Raw genomic sequence first — 24,880 nt, 5'->3', positions numbered from 1 at the left:
GGTGTAACACTGTTTTCTGCCGTTTTCTTGTTATTTCTTTCCTGACCGTTGAATTTGTTGACTGGTCAGGCCTGAGGAAGTACTGCTTATGTTTTCAGCATCATGTGTTTTCAGCATATTCGCAGTCCTCTAATCAGTTGTATTTTCCATAAAGGATAGATCAGAACTTAAGTTTTGGGATAATTGTGGAAGTCCTAAAATAAAATTTTAAAATCTTGATGAGCAAAGTAGCTTCTCGCTAATGCGATAAGTGCAATAATACAGTGCAGAAATATGGTTCAAACATTTCCTGAATCTGTTGAGTTGCCCATTCGCTTCCGTCTTATCAAGAGATCATAATTGACTCCCGTCCTATGAAGGGAGGGGTTGAGATACACGTCATCTATGAAGAGGGGCTTAGATACACATCATCTGCCTCCCATTATAATGGGTAGATTCATGTGTCTGTCTGCATTTTGTGTGAAACTGACCAATGGACACTCAGGAAATCACTAAGGACTTAGAAATCATATTGGAAAACCTTTGTTCTTCATTCAGTCGACATCAGAAACACATGAAATACTGTGCAAAAAGTTTACAGCCACTGAAGTTGCTGCAGCAGTTTCTCATTATGGAGAGAGCTGAGATTATCCTGAACGTTTTGATATGAAACCTGTGATTGTCATGTCAAATCATGAGGATAGGCAAATTTAAGAAGATATGCAAAAATCGAGAAAGTGTCCTTAGACCGCAGAGGGTTCAGGACTAAGAAACATCTGAACTTTGCCAGAGAGCAGTGTAGAGCCTGCATCTTATGTTTTGGTCAGAGTTTCTTATCTGTTTCGTCCAAATAATGAAAAGACTACTGCAGCCGTCTAAAGGGTACCATATCAGAACTTTACAGGAAAGTGCTGATAAACATAAAGCTCAATGTCATTTTACAGTCTTCATATGTATATTTAATAGAGTAAAACTATCAACATTATTTAGTTTGCTATCTGCTAGCTAGCTCTTCACAAACTCGCTGTTTTCCAGCTAAATGTATGAGGTGAAATAAGTTGTAGGGGAATAACTTTCCACCAACTTTTTTAAAATGTCTACATAATTCAGATTGGTTTGCTGTGTAATGCTCCGTTCTAGAGAAACAAACTGTCAGAATTGTTCACAGTGGTGATGATAGGGTCCAGATATCCAAAGAGTTAAATGCTACTAAAATCTCCCTCATAGAAAATTTTTCAGTGAAATGAGTTGTAAATCTTTTTCTGCACCAGTGAAGAGAGTCAGGAGACTGGGTGCAGCAAGGACATTCTTCATTAAGCAGCATATTATAACATCAGTAATGGCCCAGTGTTTGAACAGTACTGTCCATCTGCACTTTCAGTCTTGAGAGATCTTCCTCAGTCATCATGCCACACCCCAGTCTGCAGACCCCTGTCTGTCACACTCTTGTCTGCAAATCCCAGTCTGAGGAGATCTTTAGGATGTCTGTTTGTATAGCATTGTTGATGCTACATAGCACACCTGTGTCTATGACCTTTGGTGACATGGAGCTGAGAATAACAGGAGCTGTGCCTTGATAGGCCTTGAAACTGGTTGTTTATTCTGGACCTAAGCAGTGTGGCACCATGCATTTGTCAGACTGTCATAAACTTAAAAATATGCAGACTCTTCAGCATACAATACTGGAAACAACAGATTACTGAATAAAGAACAGATTAAAGTAAGAACAAAAAATAAAAGAAAACAGAAAATTCCACAAATGGTTATGAATACGCTGCCTGATACCTGAGACATTGTTTTATGATGATTATTTTGGCGTAAAATGTAGTTTTTTCTTGGCAGAGAGGTACATGTAGGCTGTTGCAAGGCAAATAGTCCCCAAAGGAACCTTTTTTTTCAGATTTGCCACTATTTTACTATTATCAACATTGCATACAAAAACTCAGAAGAAGCGTTCACATAGATTCACATAGAACAAAATGGCCATATTTACATTGTAGACATCATGACTTGGTTTCTATCACATCCGTAGTAAACAAATATGAGTTTATAAGTTTCTCTATAATGCATCATTTCACATCAACCCGCTCTGAATAACTGTATTTATATGCCAACAATTAAATATACAGAAATAAAAATTCCTTTGGTATGTTTAAGATATAAGCGTAGTATTTTTCGACTGTTTTACAAATCACACCTTATAAATTTGAATATCAAGTTTGACTGAATGCCCAAGCCTACTTTCCATTGCTTTTTCCTTTTAGTCTGAGGTGTCGTGGATTCCCAACAAGCATTACTCTGGTATCTATGGCCTGATGAAGCTGGTCCTGACCAAGACGCTGCCTTCTGACCTACAGAAAGTCATCGTTCTGGATACTGACATCACCTTTGCCACGGACATCGCTGAGCTGTGGGCTGTGTTTCATAAATTCAAAGGTTTTTAACATTTATCTCATTATCTACATTTCAGGCATTCTACATCTGTTCTGTGTTTATTTTGAATGTATTTAAGGCTCTTCACAGAATGCAAAGGTTACTCATTATCCTGGCAAACCTTGTTGCTTTAGGCTATGTACTCTCTCTAAACGGTACATGCTTTGAATCAAAGATTCTTTTTTGTCTCTGGAATTATGAAGTTGCAGTAGATTTCATGGCAAGCAGTGCCACAAGGTTAAGCTCATTCATTGAGAAAACCATAGGGAGCATGGTGAGCCCTTCTTACAGTGGATCAGCCTGGCACTCCTTCAGTCATGAATCTTAAGCTTTTACCCCTTTGGCCATGTGCATGTAAAACTACACGGCACAGGATTCTATGAAATCATCTGCACTACAGCAGAGTAAAAACTGGCAAGCCTGAGTGGTAACAGACAAATTGGAAGACGTAGGAAAGAAAGGTGGGAGGACATGGGCGCAAAGAGATTTCTGGAGAGCACTGCATGGGACTGCAATTCCCGAGCAATGTAGATCTCTGGGGGTCTGGATAAGTCTTTATTACGGGGTCATTCCTGTGGGTACTGTTTCTTCTGCCCTTTTACTCACAGACAGAGCGGCAGGCTCTCCTGTGTGTATTCCTCTAGAGGAGCCATTATCACAATCAGTGGAGTTCCTCAGGGGCTCGTTTTAGGGACCATGCAGTTTTTTTTTCACATTCCAGCCCAATAATGTACTAATGAAACTGAAACCATGCCACAATGTAGAACACTGTAGAAAAGTGAATAGTTTACGTCCAATTTTGAAATCAAAGAGAGCGCATAAGCAGCATGGTGAAGTGAAATGGAAAGGTTTTCTTTTGACAAAGATGTTTAAAGCTGTTTTTCCTGGTAAGAGCACACTGCCTAATGACATCTAGTACAGGCCTCACCAAAAATATGTATCCACCACTCAAATATCTTGCTTTTGATCATGTATCAGAGAGTGGGTGATGTTCTCTGCGCTTGACTTGATCTAAATGTAGCTTTCATATCAGGAACAGGCAATACGATAACCGCAGGATAAAAGTCTTTAAAGAACATGATTGGTTTTAGCACACAGCTAAAATTAGGAGAAAACACTTGCAGTCTAACTGTCAAAACATATGTGGGTCTACATCATTCATTATGGGGACTCTCTCCAGCACACAGAACTTTATGCCTCATTAGAGAAAGACTAATGAGCTGGGTAAAAATTAGATAAACAACAAATACAGCAAAGTATATCCATAATGGGGCCACTGTGCATGACTCTTTAAGGACTGATTGGGACTGACATAACAAGCCATTACATTTAAACCCTAGGTTGACAAGCAGAGCCATGCATATTATAGTGCACTTTTTAACATTATGCTGCGTTTTTTGCAAGGGACTGTCTCTTTCGGCAGTCAGAATCGGAAAGCCAATCTAACTTTATATGAAACATGTCCCTTTGAGCCTATTCAGACAAAACCAACGCTCGCTTCTTTCTGCTTCCAACAGTAACTTCTCTGGCCTTGAAATGGCTAATTAACTTTCTCTGTTAGCTTCTCTGCTTATTGATCCCCAAATCAACGATGTATTCACTAGAGGTCTTGCCTCTCAGGCGAAAGCCAATACAGGCAATTTAGAGATTTATAAGGGTTACAAAACAGTAAAACTTTCCACGCGCCATTGACACTGGGTTACAGGCACTTTAAAACTGAAGCCATATTCAGCAACGCTGAGTGCCTGTTAGGAGCAGCTAGCTATTTATATCTGTATCTAGAAGGGTGACACACTGTATCACATGAATGTATTTATCAGCATCCAAGCATGGGGAGATTTCTATCAGTTTGCAGCTTTTTATGCAGATTATCTGCTGCTGCCGCACATTAACAATCATTGACAAGGTCATCAGAGACTTATGCTTGCATGCACACTCTCCCACATTCAGATACAGCTATTGCTGTTCCAGCTTCACCACTATTACTGAAAATTCCTCATTTGGATTCATATAGTCATGTTTGACTACAAGGAATAGGAAATAGGAATACATTTTTCAACCTAATCTCTATAAGTCAATGGGCAATTGCTGTAATCGTCCTTATATTTCTTCATAATTCAATCAATAAGGTGTAAACAAAGTCATTCTGAGTGATTTAATATGAAAAGAAACACACAGAGTCAGGATTGTTCACAGTGGCGGTGAAAGGAACCAGATGTCTGAATTGCTTAATGCCTCTAAAAGGTCCTTCGCTGAACATTATTACACAAAATGGCTACAAATACAGTGCATGATGTTTTATGGTAGTTTAGAGATAAGGTGTTGGCTTAAAATGCATTTTTAAATTCCGTTCATGGTGAAGAGGTACATGCAGGACATCGTAGGGAAAAGTAATACCCAAAGAAAACACATATTTTTCAGATTTACCACTGTTTTAGCATTAACAACATTTCATATAAAAGCTCAGAAGACGTGTAGGTTCAATGGTGGATTTGGGTAGTAAATAAGATGGGTTATATTTGCGTCATAGACAGTGTCACCCCTGGTTCCCATCAGACCACAGTAAAGAAATCAAAGTTAGTAAGTTTCTCTTTACTGAACAATTTCACATCAAAACAGTATAAACGATTGAATTTTGCAGAAATTTTTGAAAAACTCCCCTTTACCTCTAGGAATGTTGTCCTTACTGTTAACTGTATTCAATCAACTGTACTCAATCAAGATTAGTTTAAGAAGCAATCCACACATCTTTGCTACAAATGAGAATGTGAACTTTGTTTCCAGCCACTGCTGTTGGTAAACAATTCGGCCGAAGGCAGAGCAGGTGCAAATGTTACAGCTAACCTCAGGGTTAATTGTAAGAGACATGAGGGCTAGTTGTAACAGTCTTGAAAAAGTCTGGTAAATCGATTGACAATACAATTAATCCAGTACAGTTCTGTTTTGTTTGAACCAGATAAGCTTTCCAACCTAAATACATTTAAAACATTTTCATGAAAATAAATATGGATAGTGAGAGCAGGTTGAATGTGGCTCTTTTTTAAATACAGTGGAACAGCAAATATTAGCACAATAACATTGAAATATATTTTATTTACAACATCTGGAGTGCGTTTTGAATTGATATGGGGGACATTTCCTATTGTTTTTACCTTGGAAGGCTTAGTTATAACAAAGTGTTAAAACTAACCCCACCATGTGGAGGCTGCACTTTAGCCTATATCTAGTCCTCACTATGAGTTATTTATATGTTTCAAAATTGTGCTATATTGCACCCACCAATGGAGACATTAAAATAATACTCCCAATACTCGATTGTGTGTTCAAGTCACAGAGTTTTACAGTCTTCAGGATGAATCCCATGAAATAATTTTCTGATTTCTGTCAAAGTCACAGATGTTGCTATGGGAATACAAGAATGTGACTAAAAGCATGTTCTGCTTGAACCTGTTTAACTACATAAAATATCCATGTTACATTTGCCCCATGTTAGTTTGTGCCCCACTCTCCCATACTAAATAAATAATGACCCTGCCACATGAAAAGCTGAATAATACATATAAAAGAACATTCTTAGAAGACTCTCAGCCAGTGAGATATCCATTCCCTCTCTAATACCCATGCACACAGACACACACGCACAGCAGCAGCATATGGACATAGTAGTCTCGTTAACATATACATCAGATGGTGTTTAGCCAGTAAATGAGTCAGTCTTCCACATGTGGATGCAGAAAAATCTCTGGAAAGTCATATAATATAATAATTACAGATCTTTTCACCGTCAGCCACCAGCTTTGAAATCTGTACGTGGATTGCTGAAGTCTGCTACAGATCTTTGTAGCAGCTATGAATTTTTGATTTGCTCAGCAGATTTTCTGGCCCAGTGCCAATTACAGATGTACATCTGCACATGGATCTGAAAGAAAAACATGTTTTTAAAATGGAACTAGTTCATATGCTGTACTGCGTGGCCATGGATACTATATGTAGCCAGTTCCATTTTAAAAACATGGTTTTAAAATAGAACTAGTTCAGTTGATGTACAGCATAGTTATGGATATTATTTTTTTTCAAAGCCTGTAGCTACAGACACTCTTCTTCTGTTGTTTGGCTGTATTCTGTGTATTCCACACAACCAAGTATTTTTTTCCCACTGCTGATGTGCTGCTGCTTAAACTGTTGGAATGCATCTGTGCAGATTGGTACAGCAGACCGAACGGAACAAACAGGATTTTAATCAGTTCTTGTTTTCATTATCATTCAAATGAGTTGTTAGATGTTAGATTTTGACACTTCATTAAAGTCCTATTTAATGTGTTGTGGTTTTCAGCCTATTTTCTCTTTTGCCTGAAAAACCTAAAGCACCACTTTGGACCATTTGGCCAAAATGTTTGGGTGGCAGAAAGTTAAGTGTGTTCCTATTAGAAATATAGTCATTGGTTCCGATTCTTCCATGATTGTTGCCTCTCACTCTTGTTCTTACAGCTTGTGGAGGGCCTAAATAAAAATTGTCACTGAAAAGCTTATTTATTTTCCCAGTAAAGTATTTCAAAATCTTTGACTGCCTATTTAGTTTTTATTAATCAAGTCCATTTTAATTGTTCAGCCCTTTTTAAAATCTTTGATTACTTGATTAATCACCAAAATAATTAGTAGATTAGCAGTACAATGGTTACTAATATAATCAATAGCTAAAGCCCTGCATTGAACCTAAAGGCTCACTAAAGTCCAGTGAAGGGACCAGACTATGATCTGCTTCCAGTAATTCCAGTCAATCTGATTTAATTTGATGATTACTTTGTAAATTTATGTATCTACATATCTATGTACCTCTCTCTCAGGTCAGCAGGTGCTGGGGCTGGTGGAGAATCAGAGTGATTGGTATTTGGGGAATCTGTGGAAGAACCATCGGCCTTGGCCTGCTCTGGGCAGAGGCTTCAACACAGGTGAGTCAGTGATCAATAAAATACAGAAAGATGATATGAAAATGAAACTGTCACAGTGTTGTCAAATATGAGTAGAATAGAAACAGATGCTAAAGTGCTTCTGTAAGATTATGAGTTCATTTTAAATGACACCAATCAAACCAAACAGCTGAACCATTAAATACTTGCAATACAGTGCAAAAAGACTACCTTTCAGTTATTTGATTTTCTATCAAAATGGCTGTTATGTGGCAAATACAAGTTGTTACGTTTTCAGCATCAAAAAAGCAGAAAGGCAGAAAATTACACAGATGCCTCAACAATGACATAATTTTTCAGTATTTAGTGTCCACATTTCGCCTTTATTACAGCTTCCATTCTTTTCAGTTTTTCAAAGAAATCTGCAGGGATATATTTGTCCACACCTCCAAAGTTCAGTCTTAGAAGTTGGTTGTATTTTCTGCTTCCCACCATCCAAGTAATCCCAAACACATTCAGTGATGTTGAGCTCTGGACTCTGAGTGGTCAGTCTCTTGTTCTGAGAACACCAGCAGCTTCTTTGTTTGTTGCAAATGTTCTTCTTTTTGTCCATTTCCTTTTCTCAGTAAGGGCTTCTTGACAGCTACACATCCTTTCAAACTTATAGTGTTGAGTCTTCTCACAGTGGAAGGATGGACAGAAACACCTGTGGATTTTTTTTAAATGAATCAAGAGTAGAGCTTGATTTTCTCCTCTCTCTCAAAGATGAAAGCTTTATGTGCTGTTTATCTGATGGTGACAGTTTTGGTGGTCTACCAGGTCTTACACAGTTGTTAGCAGCCCCATTTTCTCTGTATCTATATATATTCTTTCAACTTATTTTGGAAACTCTTGTTTTTTCAGTTTTTTTCACTTTTTTTTAGTCTTTGACCTTTGCACAGAGCTGTCAGTGTCTTCAGAGCCTAACTTCTTATACTTTGCTCTTTTTTCCTACAATCTAATCCGGTTACCATCCAATAACTTCCAAGCATACAATGAACGCAAAACCCCTCACCTCATCTTCAGCTTATTCTCAGCTCCACAGTTCATCGGCACTTTAAAATCCTCGACTATGGCTCAATTCCATTTCACCCTTTGCCCCTGCCACTTGACCCTTACCCCTCTGTTTTGTGCGTTCACGTATAGGGGTAGGCTGTCCCGATTTTAGTTGAGACAGAGGGGTAGAGCGAAGTATTAAGGCTACATGGCCCTCCAAACAGAGGTTTTCAGAGGAACGCTCCAAATGGAGAAAAAAAGAAAAACAGTCAAGATGGCTGCACAAGCGACCAAAGAAACTCACACGTGAGAATTTTATCCGTTAAAAATTACGATAATCATTGTATTATCTTAGTTTAATGTCGTTTCAATGTATTATGGTCATTTTCTTCATAAGAAGCATAAAAAATTGCTAATAGTATGCTGATGTCTCAGTAGCTAGCTAAATTTCTCGTTCCACCTTAAATGGTGCAGCAGTTACATTCTGGTGCCTCAGGCATCAGGACTGCTGCGCCGTTTAAGGTGGAATGAGAAAATTCGAACAAGATGCTGGCAAAAGCTGACTTCAGCTTCATAGCACCAAAGAATTAGAGGTGGGCAATATTGAATAATTGTCACATCTGCCCTCTTTGAAAACATATCATTCCCTAAATGTAACTAAAGCCCAGCAGTGAGGTTACTGAACTTTACCGCTCCTCTGCTGTCACTGCAGACTGACAGGGTTGCCTACAGAGCACCGCTAGTAACCTGTTAATTAAGTAATGTTCTTTTTTATTTGAGGGTTGTCCCATTTCGTATGGGAAGATTTCAGCCACTACCCCTTTTAAGTTCCAAGGGGCAAGGTGACACTCAAACAAGGGGTAGGGGTAAAAATAAGAAATGGGATTGGGCCTCTGAGTTTCTCCCTCAGTACAGACTTCAGACTACAACCAGGGCATGAGATGCCGGTGGGGAGGTAAGGGGATGACGACCCCTGGTCAAAAGAATGACAGAAAGCACCTCTCTTTCAAAATGTCCATTCCCTTTTTGTTTTCTTTGGATTAATATAATTTCATTTAATTTGAGTTTTTTTTTAGAAGAGATAAAAAGTTAGTTACCCTGTCGAGAGGCACCAGTAAATGATCTAACATTTCATATAGTGAGTAACTACTGTAAGTACCTGCAATTAAATTTGTGTCTGGTGAGCTTATGGTTGTAGGAAAAACCTTTAATTGGTATAGAACCTTTACATCATGTGGAGGATCTTTAAGAAGGTTCTTTACATTCATGCATTCATTTACAAAAATGGTTCTTTAAAAAGTCCTCCAACAAAATATCCTTTAAGAACTAAAAGTGGTTCCTCTTAGATGTCTCTAACCCTTTTTTGGTCAATTTTTAGTTACATTTATGGTGCTGTTTGTGTGGGGGATGTGTGCACATTTGTGTGCGTGTTACAGGTGTGATTCTCCTGCTGTTGGATCGTTTGAGGAAGCTCAGATGGGAGCAGATGTGGAGACTGACAGCAGAGAGGGAGCTGATGAGCATGCTGTCAACATCACTAGCAGATCAGGTACAAACACACATACATACACACGCACAGTTGGGGCTGCTGAGCATATTCATGAGTACAACAGGTACAGCAGAGTCTCTTTCACACCCTCACGTCCAGTTCATGTGAAGTAAAATGTCAACATTTAGCGCACACTAATGAAGTGCGTACTAATTTAGCATACTAATTGTACTATCTATTAGATAAAACCAAGTAAATGACTTCTGTTTAAGACCTAAAGCCTCTGTTAGAAGCCTTTATTCTGTTTCCTGCTGTGATATTCCTGCTGTCTCCACAGTCTCATTGGATTACCGTTCACCAACACCCACATCATCACCCCTTTATCACTGCTTACATTATCTAGATTATAGCTGTTAATGCAGGCAATTAAATATGGAAAGTTCAGTGATGCTTTGTCTTTAGGAGGCCTTTTATTTTACAGCCGCCTTATATCGAACGAGACTGGTCCATTTCAGTCATGTTCACAGATGCCTTGGGTTGTTTGTATCTGATGTAATAGAATGTAAGGCTTGGTGTTGTGCTTTGCAGGATATCTTCAACGCTGTGATCAAACAGAACCCCTTCCTGGTTCACCAGCTGCCCTGCTTCTGGAACGTCCAGCTGTCTGATCACACCCGCTCCGAGAAGTGCTACAAAGATGTGTCCGACCTCAAGGTGAGCGGAAAGAGAGTGAAAGATGGAAAGGATGGTAGAAAATATGAGATATAAAAATGTTTGTGTGAAAAAGAGATTCACTCTGTTTTACTTTCTTGCTGTTACTGCTGTTCTATTCAGACAGAGTGACTTTAGTGTCTGACACTGCGTCTGTTCAAAATACACACCGAGCCAAAACAACAGCACTACACCACACAAAATGTGCAGTACAGTTAATAAACGCTATTCATAATGGAGGTCAATAGCGCACCGGTGTCGTTTTAAAGCTGCAGTGTTTTCACTGGTGTCCTAGGCAGGGGCCAATCAAAATAAATATGTAAATGAGGTCATACATATTAAACACCCAAGTTCCATTTGGCTGCCAAAGTAGAGACAATGAAAGAAACAGAGACAAAGAAATCCAAACTTTTCATAGAGCTACGAATTATATGGGAGGCAGTGCTGGCAAATAATAGTAAATTCTTTGAAGTAGTAAATTCTTTGAATTAACTATTACTGTAAAGATGCAGCAAAAATAAAACAATGGGAAAAAGATACAGGATTAAACTGCGGAATATATTAACTCTGCTGCAGAAAATTTAACCCAAACTGTTACCAACTGTAAAAAGTGAGACAGGAAGAAAAAAGAAATGTGAAAGGAAAAGGTTCTAGATATTAGTAGGAGTTTCAGCGCACAAACGTGACAAACCATTTAACTTTTAATCAAGAAACAGTTTCTTTATCAGAAAATGTTGTTGATACGAAAAAAAAATTACTTACAAAAAGTGGTAAGAATTCCACATGATTAAAAATTACATTGATATGCTGAAATGAATTACTATGTAAGCCACTATAGCTTCTATTTCCTATTTGTCTTGATCTCAGAATTCAATTTACACATGTGAAAATTAAAATTCCACTAGAAATTATTACATTTCGATCAGTAAAAAACAATTTACACCAGTAAGGAATGAAAAATGTCATTCCTAGTTGAAAAAAAGAGATTAAAAGCTAAAACTGCTTGCAGTAACCTCATTCGTGAGAATCTAGTTAGAATCATTCATATATGTAGGCAGAATCTCAACATGTCAAATTATTCTTCACTTATTTGGATTACAGGCCAAACCTACTTTCTATACACAGGTGGGGGATTTGCCAAACATTGAATTTGTTGCAGGAAGAAGAGGCTGTTTTAAGTACAGCAGAAGCTGAAAGTGTGAGAGAAATCTGTTAATATCTTCCTCTCTAACACCTACATTTGCTTTTGCAAAATTTTGTGGCAATCTGAAATCCTCCTCTGTACTCCTACAACAGCGGTTAGAAGGCCTGTCATGCTGCTCTGACTAAACACATTCAAAATGCACCTTTTAAAAATGTTGGTTATTCATGCGTTGATTACTTACATGTGTGATCACACATGTTTGGAGACATTGTAGAAAATATAATTTAATGCACATCATTTAATGCTTCTTACCAGGAAAATTACCACCAGAGAGGTTCAGGCGTTAGTATTCTAAAGAAAATCAAATTATGGAACCCAAAAGTTTGCCATGACAGGTTAGCACAACCCTTGAGACCCTTGAACCTATAGCACAGTTGTTGTAGCTTTAGTGTCAGCTAATAGTTCAGGAAAATGGGGAAAATACAATACATTTTGCATGTACAGTGTCCGTTTACTGTAAATTTCTGTAATGCTAAATCAGATTTGTGCATGAACCTGGACAGGGTGGTAGCGCAACTTCACACATGTGCCTAATTCTGCCTTACGATCACTATAGAGAGCATGTAATGCCGGTGAAACTCCAGTCAACAACTTTGTGTTTTTATTATGAAATTTAAGTTAATAATATTTTAAGGCAAAATACTAAAGGGTGGGAGGGGGTGCCCCTTGTCTGGAGGGACTTCTTACCCAAAGGCCTGACATTTTCACTTCAGAATAAAAAAATATACTCCTCTCTACACAACCTCCTCCATTATCACATAGTTTCAACATTTTTTCTTGTAAATACATCACTTTTACACAATGTCCAAGAATTAGATCAACTTACTCCAGTTTCCAGGGCAATAAATGGGGTGGTATCTCTACTAGGTGCTAACTTTAGCAGTGTAGGCTCCAAAAATGCAACATCAAACAATTTTGTCAGAAAACTCCTGACAGACTACTACAAACATATATCTTTGTTAAATGTTAAATTATGTTAAATGTAGAAGTCTGTGATGTTAAATCAAACTAATAGATTATAAGCCATTAAAGACAATATCAGTTAATTATAAAAAGCCAGAGAAGAACATAGTTGAGCCCTTTGTGAACAGTGACGTGTGGACCAGACTGACATTTAATTTCCATGGACTGACTCAGCCCCCTGTTCTTTACCAAATTCTAGTTAATTAAAGTGTGAAATTTTCCCTGTAGTACAGGGTCATCTCGGAGTTGAAGTGTTTTGCTTAAGGCACATGGAGGTTCTCTTTTGCCCTGTAGCTTTGACCAAAACTCACTTGCTTTGGTCCAACTAGGTCTGTGATTTAAATTTAAGCTACCAAATGATTAATTTGTTTCTGTCTGATTGGACAGGTGATCCACTGGAACTCTCCTAAGAAGCTGCGGGTGAAGAACAAGCATGTGGAGTTCTTCAGGAACCTTTATCTGACCTTCCTGGAATATGATGGGAACCTACTGAGGAGAGAGCTGTTTGGCTGCCCGAGCGAGACGGACCACAACAGCGAAAATGTAAGTATGCATATAATAAATAACAGGGAAAATGTAGGTACAGGTGTAGTAAATAAAAGTGAAAATGTAGATACACATATAATAAATAACAGTGAAAAAATGCAGCGTAGAACACAACAGTGAGAATGTCAGATTTAAGCACTTTCACATGTTGGAGAACTTTGAAGAATACTGGTTCTAAAAGCTTTGCTGTTCTATGCCCCATTGAAACCAATAGGAGTATATTTTTTTACCTTATCTTGCTTTCACCACATTTTGTGACTGTGACAGAAGAACCACCAAAAGTCATTTAAAACTGGGAAAAAAATCTTCTTTTGTGGAAAAACTTTGGACTAATCCTTCAATGCTGTGCAATGCCAAATATCATAACAATATTCAAATAGTTTTGAACATATTTGGGTAAAAACTCCCAGACAAGACTTAGTAAGCAGTTACTACCTCAGAATCCACAGTAGCTGCAATGGTGCCTGGCACAGTAGTGTACATGTAGGTCACGCAGCAGAAAGTCTTAACACAGTGCAGAGTCTCCAGCATGTGTCAGTTAATGCATTCTTTCATGCTGTCTGACTGATTTTTCTGATGTTTTCTCAGCTCCAGAAGACTCTGCTGGAGCTTGATGAAGACGACCCGTGTTATGAGTTCCGACGGGAGCGCTTCACCGTTCACCGCACACATCTATACTTCCTGCACTACGAGTACGAGCCCAGCGCCGACCAGACTGACGTCACCCTGGTGGCCCAGCTCTCTATGGACAGGTATGAGGAAACCGAAATCACTTAGTTTAGGTTTGTACTTTGAAAGCCTGAAGTCTTTAGTGTTGTACAATTCCAAAGGATATCTCTAATATTTCTGTTGTTCAGGTGATTAGCTTCCTATATAGGCCAAATAAAATTAAAGCTTTCAAAAAAGTTCCTGCTCACGAAGATTTTAATTGGAAAATGTAATGATATGCCCCATGGGTAGAGGTATAAACACAGTGATGAACACTCTCCACTTCGTTACTTTAGAGGTGGAGGAACTGTGACATTAGTTTTCTTCATTATTTGCTGATTTTGTCTTCATCTGATCTGAAAGCTGTCAAATAGAATCATTATTTTAGTACTAGATTAGGTTATGGGAATGTTAAGCCCAGCATTATTAGTATGCCTCAGGACTAAACAGCTCATGTTGCCATTCAGAAAGACATTTTATGAGGCTTTAAAATATTATTTGATTAATACCATAAATCACTTGTACATTTGCCTCATCCTGACAATAAGAAGCTATCAGGGAAGATTCATTTATTATCCTTTATGAGAGCTGAGAGAGGTTTATTATTATTTTCTTTTATTATCTGCCTCAGTTATTATAATAGACTTTTAAGGCTTGCCCATTCAATCGGAAATCTCTCTTGAAAACTCATTGGAAATCTCTTTGGAAAACTCCCTGGATTCTCCTGTATCCTTGAGGTTAAGACTGTGAAGGTCGTATTGATTTTTTGATGAGTAAGTAGACGTATTGCCTTTGACTTCAACTGTTCCAAGCATTCAGTGGCCTGATGAAAGCCTATGGTTGCTAATAAGCACCATTTCAATAGTATGTGGAAGGTTTTACTTCAGAGCCTTTGTTTGTTTGTTTGTTGTTTACAACAGGAAAGCAGAAACTTCTGACGGCTCCTATTGATAGCCCTCAGGACAACAAGTTAGGAAGGCAACACAGATTAAGCCTTGTTGCTTGAATAAACAGCTCGGCAGCAGAGTAGCTCATTTCCACTTTAACAGAAAGTGGTTTTGCTGTTTGTCTACTGCAGGCTGCAGATGCTGGAGGCCATCTGTAAACACTGGGAGGGTCCCATCAGTCTGGCTCTTTACCTGTCTGATGCTGAGGCCCAGCAGTTCTTGCGCTACGCTCAGGGCTCTGAGGTGCTCATGAGCAGGAGCAACGTGGGATACCACATCGTCTATAAGGAGGGCCAGTTCTACCCGGTTAACCTGCTGCGCAACGTCGCCATGAGGCAGGTCAACACCCCCTACATGTTCCTGTCTGACATCGACTTCTTACCCATGTACGGACTCTACGAGTACCTCAGGTAAGATTGCCCCCTACAGGAGTAGAATGGGATAGCAGGGAATAGTTAAATTACTAAGCATTGCAAAAAATAGCTGGGCGCCCTGAATGTTCTTAATGCTTCTTAGAAGAACTGAGGTTTTCCTAGAATTCCCAGAAATGATGCAGTATGTACATTACTGTGCAGAGTCCACCTTTCATTGATTTAATTTCGAGTCAACGTTTTTCATTTTTTAGGAGATATTTCTAAGGAAGTTAAATCAGCTGTAAATAATTGGAGTATCCAAAACTGGACTTTAAAAAAATAGTGAAAGACTCCTAACAACTGTGCAAGACCTGGTAGACCACCAAAACTCTCATAAGCGCATAAATATTACTTAAAACTTTCATCTTCAAGAGAGAGGAGAAAATCAAGCCCCCCTCTTGCTTCAAATCTGAAAAAATCCACGGGTGTTTCTGTCCATCTGTGGTGTGTGGAGAGTAAGGAGGCTGGATGTAAGTGCAAGTAAACTTTAATGAACAAAACAAACTAGTAGAAACACTGAGTTTGATACCGACTCACAAACTACAAGACTTTAAACCAAGAAACACATTGAGCAAACCAAATGTAGGGCAGGCGCAAGACATCTCAACACTGTGGATCTGAAAGGATGTGTATCTGTCAAGAAGCCATTAATGAGAAAAGGATATAGACAAAAAAGAAGAAAATCTGCTCAAATGTCTGAGATGTGCCGCAAGGTTTATGGACTAAGGAGTCTAACTTTTTAATTGAGATTATTTGGATTGTGAGAAGCAGAAATGCAACCAACTTCTAAGACTGAACTTTGGAGTTGTGGGAAAATATCCCTTCAGATTTCCTTAAAAAAATTCTGCTGAAAAGAATTTAACCTGTAATAAAGGCAAAAAGTGGACACACTAAGTACTGAAAAAATATTTTATATTAGCTTCTGTATAATTTTCTGTTAAATATATATTTTCTGGGGTTTTTGTCTTGACGCTGAAAAATTAATAACTTGTACTTAAAGACCATTTTGACTGGAAATTAAAAAAACAATTAAAGGTGATCTCTGACTTTTTCACAATACTGTAAATATTAGCATTGTCTTATTGCAACACAGATAGCTACAATATGCAAAAGAGCCCTCCAGCCAGTCAGTGTTTTTTATTCTGTGCTTTGAGCATCTCAACTAATCACATTTCCAGATGAGTGATTCTGTGGATGTTTTGATGAATCAAGGTTTTCATGTAATCCAACAAGTGTGAAAAAATGTTATCAAAACATTCCAGGCCAGTGTTTAACCATGTAACATTATTAAGTCACTAATCTGTTTTTGATATATTGCAAGGCACATTACAATCACAATATGTAGCAAAACAATTGCAGTGCTATTATTTCGTCCAAATTGCACAGCCCTACTTCATAATTAGTATCTGAACCACATATAATACCTGTTCTGCAGGAAGTCGGTGGTGCAGCTGGACATGGCTAACACTAAGAAGGCTCTGGTGGTGCCTGCGTTTGAAACGCTGCGTTACCGGCTGTCCTATCCCAAATCCAAGGCTGAGCTTCTGTCCCAGCTCGACATGGGGACACTATTCACCTTCAGGTAAACTGTAGGTTAAGGCATAGCTGTTGTGTTCGCAGGCATGAGTAAATGGACTTACTTGGGGTGGATAGTCCTTGAGGGTGCCGTAATGTCAGTTGTACTCTAGGACAGTGATTCCCAACCCGGTCCTGAGAGCCCCCTAGATGGTCCACATTTTTGCTCCAAGACATAGGGATGAAGGAAAATCTGGACCATCTGAGGGCCCTCAGGACCGAGTTGGGAACTACTGCCCTGGAGAACAGAAATCGACCCTGTTTCTGACAGTGCATGTAAACCTTAGTAACTTTAATTATTTGGCTAAATGGCATGAATTACCTTATCAGTTTGCCAGTAATTTTAGAGCTAGATAACGTGTTATGGTAAATATAACCATCCACACAGCGTGCATTAACCCTGCCATCTGTAGCCTGTATTGTGTTTTAGCTGATCCAATTCCATTCAGTCCCTTACAGAATGGTTAAATTGGCAGTTGCTTTGCCTAAAAAAGTTTACTAATGTGAATAATCTTAATTTTAGAATAAATAACCAAACACTTCATTGTTAAGTGAAAATGCTTCAGTTAAAAACACAGCTTCATTATATCAATGAGGACTTGCAATTGTAAGATTTATTTGACTGAGTTACAAATCATGACCAAGGAAGTTTGAACATCTCAACTGGTCATTTGCAGACTAGACCTGGACGATATTAAAAGCTTGTTTTTTGCTTGTAAACTGATGTAATGAAAAACTTAATTAAAACTAATTAAAATCACATAATATAAATTTAAGTAACTCAACACTCAACACTTTTGGTAACTATTTCACCTCTTGTTGTGAAAGTTGTAAATGCAAAGCACATTTGTGCGCTATTTCTTTTCTGTAAATGGCATAAAAGCAGCTTGAAAGCTAATAGCTCCCCCTAGCGGAGAAACTTCAGACTGCTAAATGGCTGCGAGTGAGGGTCTTCCAAAGAAACGTCCCTGTGATTTACATATAAAAAAACATGAGGTGTTTTCTCTCGCTATAGCGGATGCACTCTGGAATTTAGCTACAGATGTCTATGGGAAACAATGAGGTATTAGATTTTTATTTTCATAACTCCTCAGATTTTCCTCAGATGATATGTCATGCTTATGGGAAACCTGCTACAGAGACGGTGGAAAATTTGCTTCACCACAGCCTTATGTTTTATAAATGCTACTTCACAATCCACTGTTTTTACAGTTAAAGTGAATAAAACATTACATGAGCATAATATCATTTAGCAAGCTGTTTAAAATCAGTTACTCCTGTCTGGTTCTCTCTCAGTTCTCTTTCTCAGTATGGCGAACATCGCATTTGCATCATCGAGTTCCTTGTCAGTCATCACTGATATCTACATCGCCCTGTCACCCAGGCCAATTGCAAACTACTCAAATTCTTATTCTTGCTATCCAGACTTATCGGTTCATTTTGTCTTTTGGGACTCTTGTAAAGTCTAAGAATACTGTGAGATTATTGAATACAGAGAATACTGTGTATGGTGAATTTGTAACAGCTTGCAGTCTTGTATCTGGGGCAAGCCCTTATGAATGGCCAGGGCCCACTGCCAGGCCATTTTTATACACTTCTATAACCTAAGAATAGCTCAATCAGTTTGCACTGAAGTCCCTGTGGTTACTGAATAATAAGTCTTAGCATGTAATAAACCTGGGATCTTAAGGAGTTAAAAGCAGTCTCAGCAAACCATCTCAAACAAGAAGAAAGGTTAATTTATGATCTGTGGTTTTATGTGAAAGTAAGTGGACTCATTAATTGGTACTGGCTGAGTTGATTTTGCACATTTATGCTCTTATCTACATGCTTTTAAATGTAGTGAGCTTTAAAAGGACAAATGTGGCTTTAATCTCTGTATTAATGTCATTAGCATTCTACACCTTCTGACCTTTTGTAAATCAATTCCTCAGGTATCATGTATGGACAAAAGGCCACGCTCCGACTAACTTTGCGAAATGGCGAACAGCCACAACGCCATACAGAGTGCAGTGGGAGGCGGACTTTGAGCCGTATGTGATGGTGAGGAGGGACTGTCCTGAGTATGACCGCAGATTTGTGGGATTCGGCTGGAACAAAGTAGCCCACATTATGGAGCTGGACGCACAGGTAACCCATTTGACCTTTATGCTTCTTCATTGAGATAAGCCACAGAAACTTCGCTGAAGACCTAGAGCAGGGCTCAGACAGGGAATTAAAAAACTGAGCAGAAACAATATATGAATTTTTCCATTCTTGTGTTCAAACACCAGCATAATATTCTTAAACCAGTTATAACGAAAAAGAGTTATTGATTACACTTTTTACTTGACTTATCTCTTTAAGTGCCCATCTAGTCTGTGTCAGATAGCTAAGCTGTTTTTCTCGTTAGTGCAGCACAACAACCGTCAGGCTTGGTTATCTGTCTAAATCATGTTTCAAACATACGCCTTGCTTTTCATTTCGGCGCTCGTGTTAACAGGTCAGAGCTTTCACACAGCCTCCACAAGCAGAGTGGCGGTGCATCCCAGATGCAGCATAGAAGCCGTGCACCATTTAGAAAGTAGCCACGGTTCCTATTTTAAATGCCAGGCGGGAAAAAAGTAGGCCTACTGGGTGTGAAACAATCATCTAGTCACAAATCAGAAAGCTGACACAGATAAAAACATGCACCATACTCTGTTTTTATTGAGTAAAGACACTGATTTGACTGATATGGAAAAAGGATGACTATAGAACTTGCTTGCAAATGCTGTATGTGTGAATGGCCACTGCATGTAAGCTGTAGAAGCTGTAGAATGCTGCCACATCACTCAGATCACTTTATCATAAAGCAGTATTATGTCTAGAAAGCATTTATAGTAAGCTCAGTTTGCCTTCTGTGTCTTCTGTGAGCTGTGTAAAAGGTCAAAACAGACCAAGCTATAATGGAGAAGCTACAAACATCTTATATAATTGTACATTGAACATGAGATGTGATGTTGATCCAGAGAAATTTTGAAGGTCAGACTTGTGGGTTTCATTCAAAAACAGTAAATAATAGCTAAATAAGTGAACAAAACAAGCTTAATCAGAAAGGATTTATTACTTTCAGTTATATACAGTAACATTAGTTTCATTATGTGAGTGCTGGGTTCACATAAACTGACCATGAAAATCACATGATTTCCAGAGAGTAGATACAGTGTCCAATGTCCATCATTGATCCAGTGAGAGCAACAGTGGCTGCACATTCCAACCAATGAGTGTCTGTGTCACATGTACAGTCAATGGTTCCTATTCTTCCATGACTGTAGCTTCTCACTCTCACTCACATTCAGACAGCTGGTGGATTCTTGATACACTACATGATTAGAAATAAAGGTACCGTGCTGGTACACTTTTTGTTCAACAAGGTACAAGCAATGTAATTGTCCCCTCAAAGGTACAGCAGTGGTTTTAAGGTCCAATTGTGCACCTTAAATAAGTTTTTCCAGGTGAAAAGTATGTATTTGTACCTTTCATAACCCAATGTTTTAAAATAGAGCAATAAAATAAAAAGCCTGGAGACGAGACGGGGTGTGTCTCGTCAATACAGCTTAGAAAATATAATTTCAATGGATTATGGTACAGTTATGCTTCCTGACTAAAGTTGTACCCTTGACGGTACCGCCCCAGTGATAAGGGGGCACAGTTTTGTACCTTTTTTTCTGAGAGTGTAGAGGCTTTCAAGGGAAACTGTATCTTTCCACTTTGCTCTTGCTTTTGTTAGTTTGCTACACATTGATTTAGCCAAAGCTGTGAGCACTGTCCAGCGTGGTTTGCCAGAGGTGCTAAAACTATTGCTCTAAAAGCCATATAAAAGTTGGCAGCTGGGTTTCAGCCTGCACTACTGTGGACAGTTTGAAGGGTGAAATTAATAAAATGCGCTAATGCTGTTAAATATTAGTGCCATTAATAATTTATTGCATCAATGCACTACTAACTTGTCAGCTTTGACAGTCTTACATTTAACATCTTGAAAAAAACAAAAGCCTTCAAGTTATCCTTATTTTATCCTTATCCTTATATTATTTTAAAATGCAATCAAGACAAGTGATAGGTTCATTAAACCTTTAATACAATCAAATCGATCAAATCATTGTGACAACTCACTGCATTAATCATGCAGATGTAAAGGTGGCACTTTTCCCTAAACCTTCTAAGATTATTATTTCCTCTTACTTGAAGCAAAATTGGAATATTAGTGAACCTCTTTTTGTGCTATGTATACATATCCTGCATGAAACTAATAACTACGCTTTATTTCAACACTTCCACAACCTAGGAGGCTTCTGCACTAATTAAATGACACTGCTGCACATCTTGCATGCCAAATGGTCGTGAGAACATTGTGTGGGTTAATGGAGCGAACTGAAATGATTTATTTGATTCATTAAAATAGATCAAGAAATAATTAATGCGTTTTTTAACCTGCAGTGTTTAATACATTTCTTATTCTGGCCCACTTTGTTCACAAAACTGTAATTTATCCTCTTCTTGCTTATGTTTTATTTTCTTTACCTCGGCCAGCTGCTTTGAGCCCTGAGTATTGATCTCTGATCTGTATGCATTTGCATCACTAGGAAAAATTTATTAGATACACTTATAAAAACTAAATTTGGATCACACAGTATCTCGCTGTGTAGCAGTGTTTTTCTGCACCATTTACCTCAGGTTTTATCAGTGAGGAAACCTCAGGGCCGTCTAAGCCTTTCTAAGAAATATGTCAGTAATTTTTACTTCATTTTTATTTGATACAGTCTTCATGCTTCATGTGTATAAACTCTGCAAGTATTTTAGTTATGCGCTTATTTCGTTGTTAAGTTTTGGTTGGAAACAAAACAGGTAGGATTTTGAAATGCCCAGTGGATTTTTTTTCTTGTAATATATTGGTACATACATCCAAGCGAGCTTTCCCATTGGTTAGGCTTTCAGGAGCTGGACAGAAGGCCTCACATGCTAGATCAGGGGTGTCAAACTCAACCACTTAATGGACCATATTAAAAAATCTCAACAAATCCGTGGGCCAGAGAACACCTGTGTTTTTATTGCTATAACCCGAAATGACCGTTGTTTATTCAAAATACGCAAGAACTTCAACAGTAAAATACAGATATTTGTAGACCTTCAGAGATTACATACATACTTGAAATATTCAAAATTTAAATGTGCCCAGGAGCTCGGTCTTTTAAAACTACCTGTTTGCTTGAACTAGACACCTGGCACCCTTTCTTTGCTGCAAGTTCATTAATACTTGGGCTCAATTTCTGAGCTGCTGAGCTAATGTTAAGTATTTATTGTATATAATGTATGTATGTAACATAGTATACTGATTGAACTGCAGCTGAAACACAGCTAGTGTGTTTGGTGACATGACTGGTGTGGAATAGTGTAGAATTGTGTAGAATTGTATAGAACGGAGGTGTAACCACTGTCCCGTAGGTTGTTGTTGGGGGAGGAGAGTTGGAGTGCACATTATGATGCAGTGCATGCTGGGGACTGTAGTGCAGCGCATTGTGAAACAAGCTAATATCGATAGAAAATTAAAATACTTTTAATACAGATACGGCCAGCAGGCCTTGTGTTTGACACATGGGCACTTGACTAACCACCACCATAATTAGGGAGTGACAGTGGAATCAACCAATTATGTTTTGATTTCCAATGGGTGGGACATATTTTGTGAGAAAAAAAGGCCACTCTAGGCCTATTGAAAGTCCTGGATATGTCACTGAGAAAACGTGCTGTTGTCTGACCAAGTTCGCAATGGGGGCTAGAAAAAAAATACAAACTGGTTGTAATAGTCACCGTTCACCTTGTGGTTTTGTTAATTGGTATTGAGACATTTGAGATAATATTAGAACTTTCTGTCAGTTCGTCCGTTTATATGTCATAAAGTAACAGAGGTTCTAAACCAGCGCAGATAAATAGGAGTCATGAAAGGAATGTCTAAGAATTACAGCATACTGGTGCTTCATGAAAGTTGCATAGGAATAAACACAGATTGGAACTACGAACTGATCTACATCTGATTCTTAAAACTGTTGTAGTACAACAAAATGAGTGTTGATTTGAGCCGCAATTGGTCAGTCAACTTCTGCACCATGGAAACAAGCACGCACTCATAAGTCCAGTATTTACATGCCGTAAATACACCAACACACCAAATTAACTTTAATATACATATTATATACATGAAACATCCTAATTTATGCATGTATGAGCCAAAAGTAAATGACTCATGCCCAATTATTGTTATTATCCTTGATTTTTATGTTTTTATTAATATTGTTGATATTACTGATGATATTATTATTGATTTTCTGTTTTTTTTTAACATTATGCTCATGTATGTTCACTCTTGACCAAACCAAAGTTTGATTGTGCTAAAACGTCAAAGGTGAACCAGTCTGTTGTGTATAATAAGGGCTGATGTCACTTTGTTGACATGATTGCTTTTATTATGTATTAAGCTCACTTTCTTGTTTCCTTTTACAGGAATATGAGTTTGTGGTTCTGCCGAACGCCTACATGATCCACATGCCTCATGCGCCCAGCTTCGACATCACCAAGTTCCGCTCAAACGAACAGTACCGCGTTTGCCTCAAGACTCTGAAAGAGGAGTTTCAGCAGAACATGTCCCGACGCTACGGCTTCGCTGCACTTAAATACATGACCGCAGAGAACAACAGCTAGCAGCCTCTATTCTGCTGAAACTGAGCAGGCAAGATGGACAGCATTGCTTCCGAGTTAAAATAGTGATGGACACTAATGAGTGATGGACTCTATAAAGCTTCAGAACAGAGCGGCTGGTACGCTCCTGACAAAAGAGAATCTGCAGAGGGATGAGTGACTTTTTATGCACATAACTCCCTACACACCTCTGGCCAGATGGATTTACATGAGAGAGAGTTAATGGTTAATCCAGTAACCTGCTTTAAACCAGAAATTTGAGCCTCTGATATGTATACATTTTCTTTATTTTTTCTCTTTTTTGTCTCAGCACGAATTACTAATAGCAAAACAGCTTCAAAAAAAATCTTCGATATTGTTTTATTACTTTTAGGAGGTCATCTTTTAGCTTGTTTGGAAGGATTTATGTTTTCAGTGAAATATCTCCTTAATTTGTGCAGAAAATTAATCAGATTACAAAAATGAGGGTGTTAGAATGGGGATATTTACACTGGTATAAACCAAATCTGAATATATGAAATGGTAAAAAAAACTTTGAAATTGTCTATGTTCCAACCTTAAATGTAAAATGAGAGCGAATTACAGTCATAGAATCAGTTCAGCAGCCCAGCATCCAGCATCCAGTGCATCAGACAGCAAAAGTTTGAAAATAATCCAGATTAGGAACCTGAATTGGGCTGAATTGGATGAATCAGCTGTAGATACAGTAATCATTGTGGTAAAGTTAGTGTCATTACTTCACTCACAAAATGAAGAATGAAGGTGGCTTATATGTTCATACATAAAGTGGGTAGAAGAGCAACAAACTGTTTTTTTTTTTCTTTGTCTTTCACAGTGCAGATTATTCAGTATATTTGGATCTCTTCTCCTTGAAAATATCATGCTGTACTTTACTGTTATATATGGTGAAAATGACATTATGGCACTACATGAAGGGCTGCAAGCGGTTCCTTTGAGCCATGAAAAATTCCAGAATAATGATGTTAAAATGAATATGTTTATTTTGATAATAAAAAATGTCTGGAGAAGGTTTGTCACTGCCTTTGATCTTCAGGTGTGCCTGTGTACACTGCCACAGCGTACTGCACATTGTTGCTTTTATCTTTTTTTAATGCGTCATCTGCATGAGCAAGCGAGGCCTACACAGCAGTGTTCGTTTATAGTCTGATGTGTAAAAGGCTGAGTCATGTTCCATTTGGAGCAGCCAAATCTTCCACAGTCTGTGGCATAAATGGGTAAAGAGAAAAGACATCCAC

General features: G+C 38.3%; 1 protein-coding gene across 1 annotated transcript in view; it reads left to right on the top strand.

Moving 5' to 3' along the window:
* Positions 1 to 24,656, top strand: part of LOC118812410 (LARGE xylosyl- and glucuronyltransferase 1-like) — a 74,461-nt gene extending 49,805 nt beyond the window's left edge. The window contains exons 6-15 of the mRNA XM_036577416.1: positions 2,244 to 2,415; positions 7,257 to 7,361; positions 9,791 to 9,903; positions 10,432 to 10,557; positions 13,109 to 13,264; positions 13,856 to 14,019; positions 15,054 to 15,332; positions 16,771 to 16,917; positions 18,845 to 19,040; positions 23,430 to 24,656. Of these exons, the coding sequence (XP_036433309.1) occupies positions 2,244 to 2,415; positions 7,257 to 7,361; positions 9,791 to 9,903; positions 10,432 to 10,557; positions 13,109 to 13,264; positions 13,856 to 14,019; positions 15,054 to 15,332; positions 16,771 to 16,917; positions 18,845 to 19,040; positions 23,430 to 23,627 (1,656 nt within the window). The 3' untranslated portion in view covers positions 23,628 to 24,656. The remainder of the gene's footprint in view (positions 1 to 2,243; positions 2,416 to 7,256; positions 7,362 to 9,790; positions 9,904 to 10,431; positions 10,558 to 13,108; positions 13,265 to 13,855; positions 14,020 to 15,053; positions 15,333 to 16,770; positions 16,918 to 18,844; positions 19,041 to 23,429) is intronic.
* The last annotated feature ends 224 nt before the right edge of the window (positions 24,657 to 24,880 follow it).

The sequence above is a fragment of the Colossoma macropomum genome, unplaced genomic scaffold, assembly GCF_904425465.1.
Source record: "Colossoma macropomum unplaced genomic scaffold, Colossoma_macropomum, whole genome shotgun sequence".
Taxonomy (NCBI): Eukaryota; Metazoa; Chordata; class Actinopteri; order Characiformes; family Serrasalmidae; genus Colossoma; species Colossoma macropomum.
Note: the sequence above shows the minus strand (reverse complement) of the source record. Positions and strands in the feature narration are given on the sequence as shown.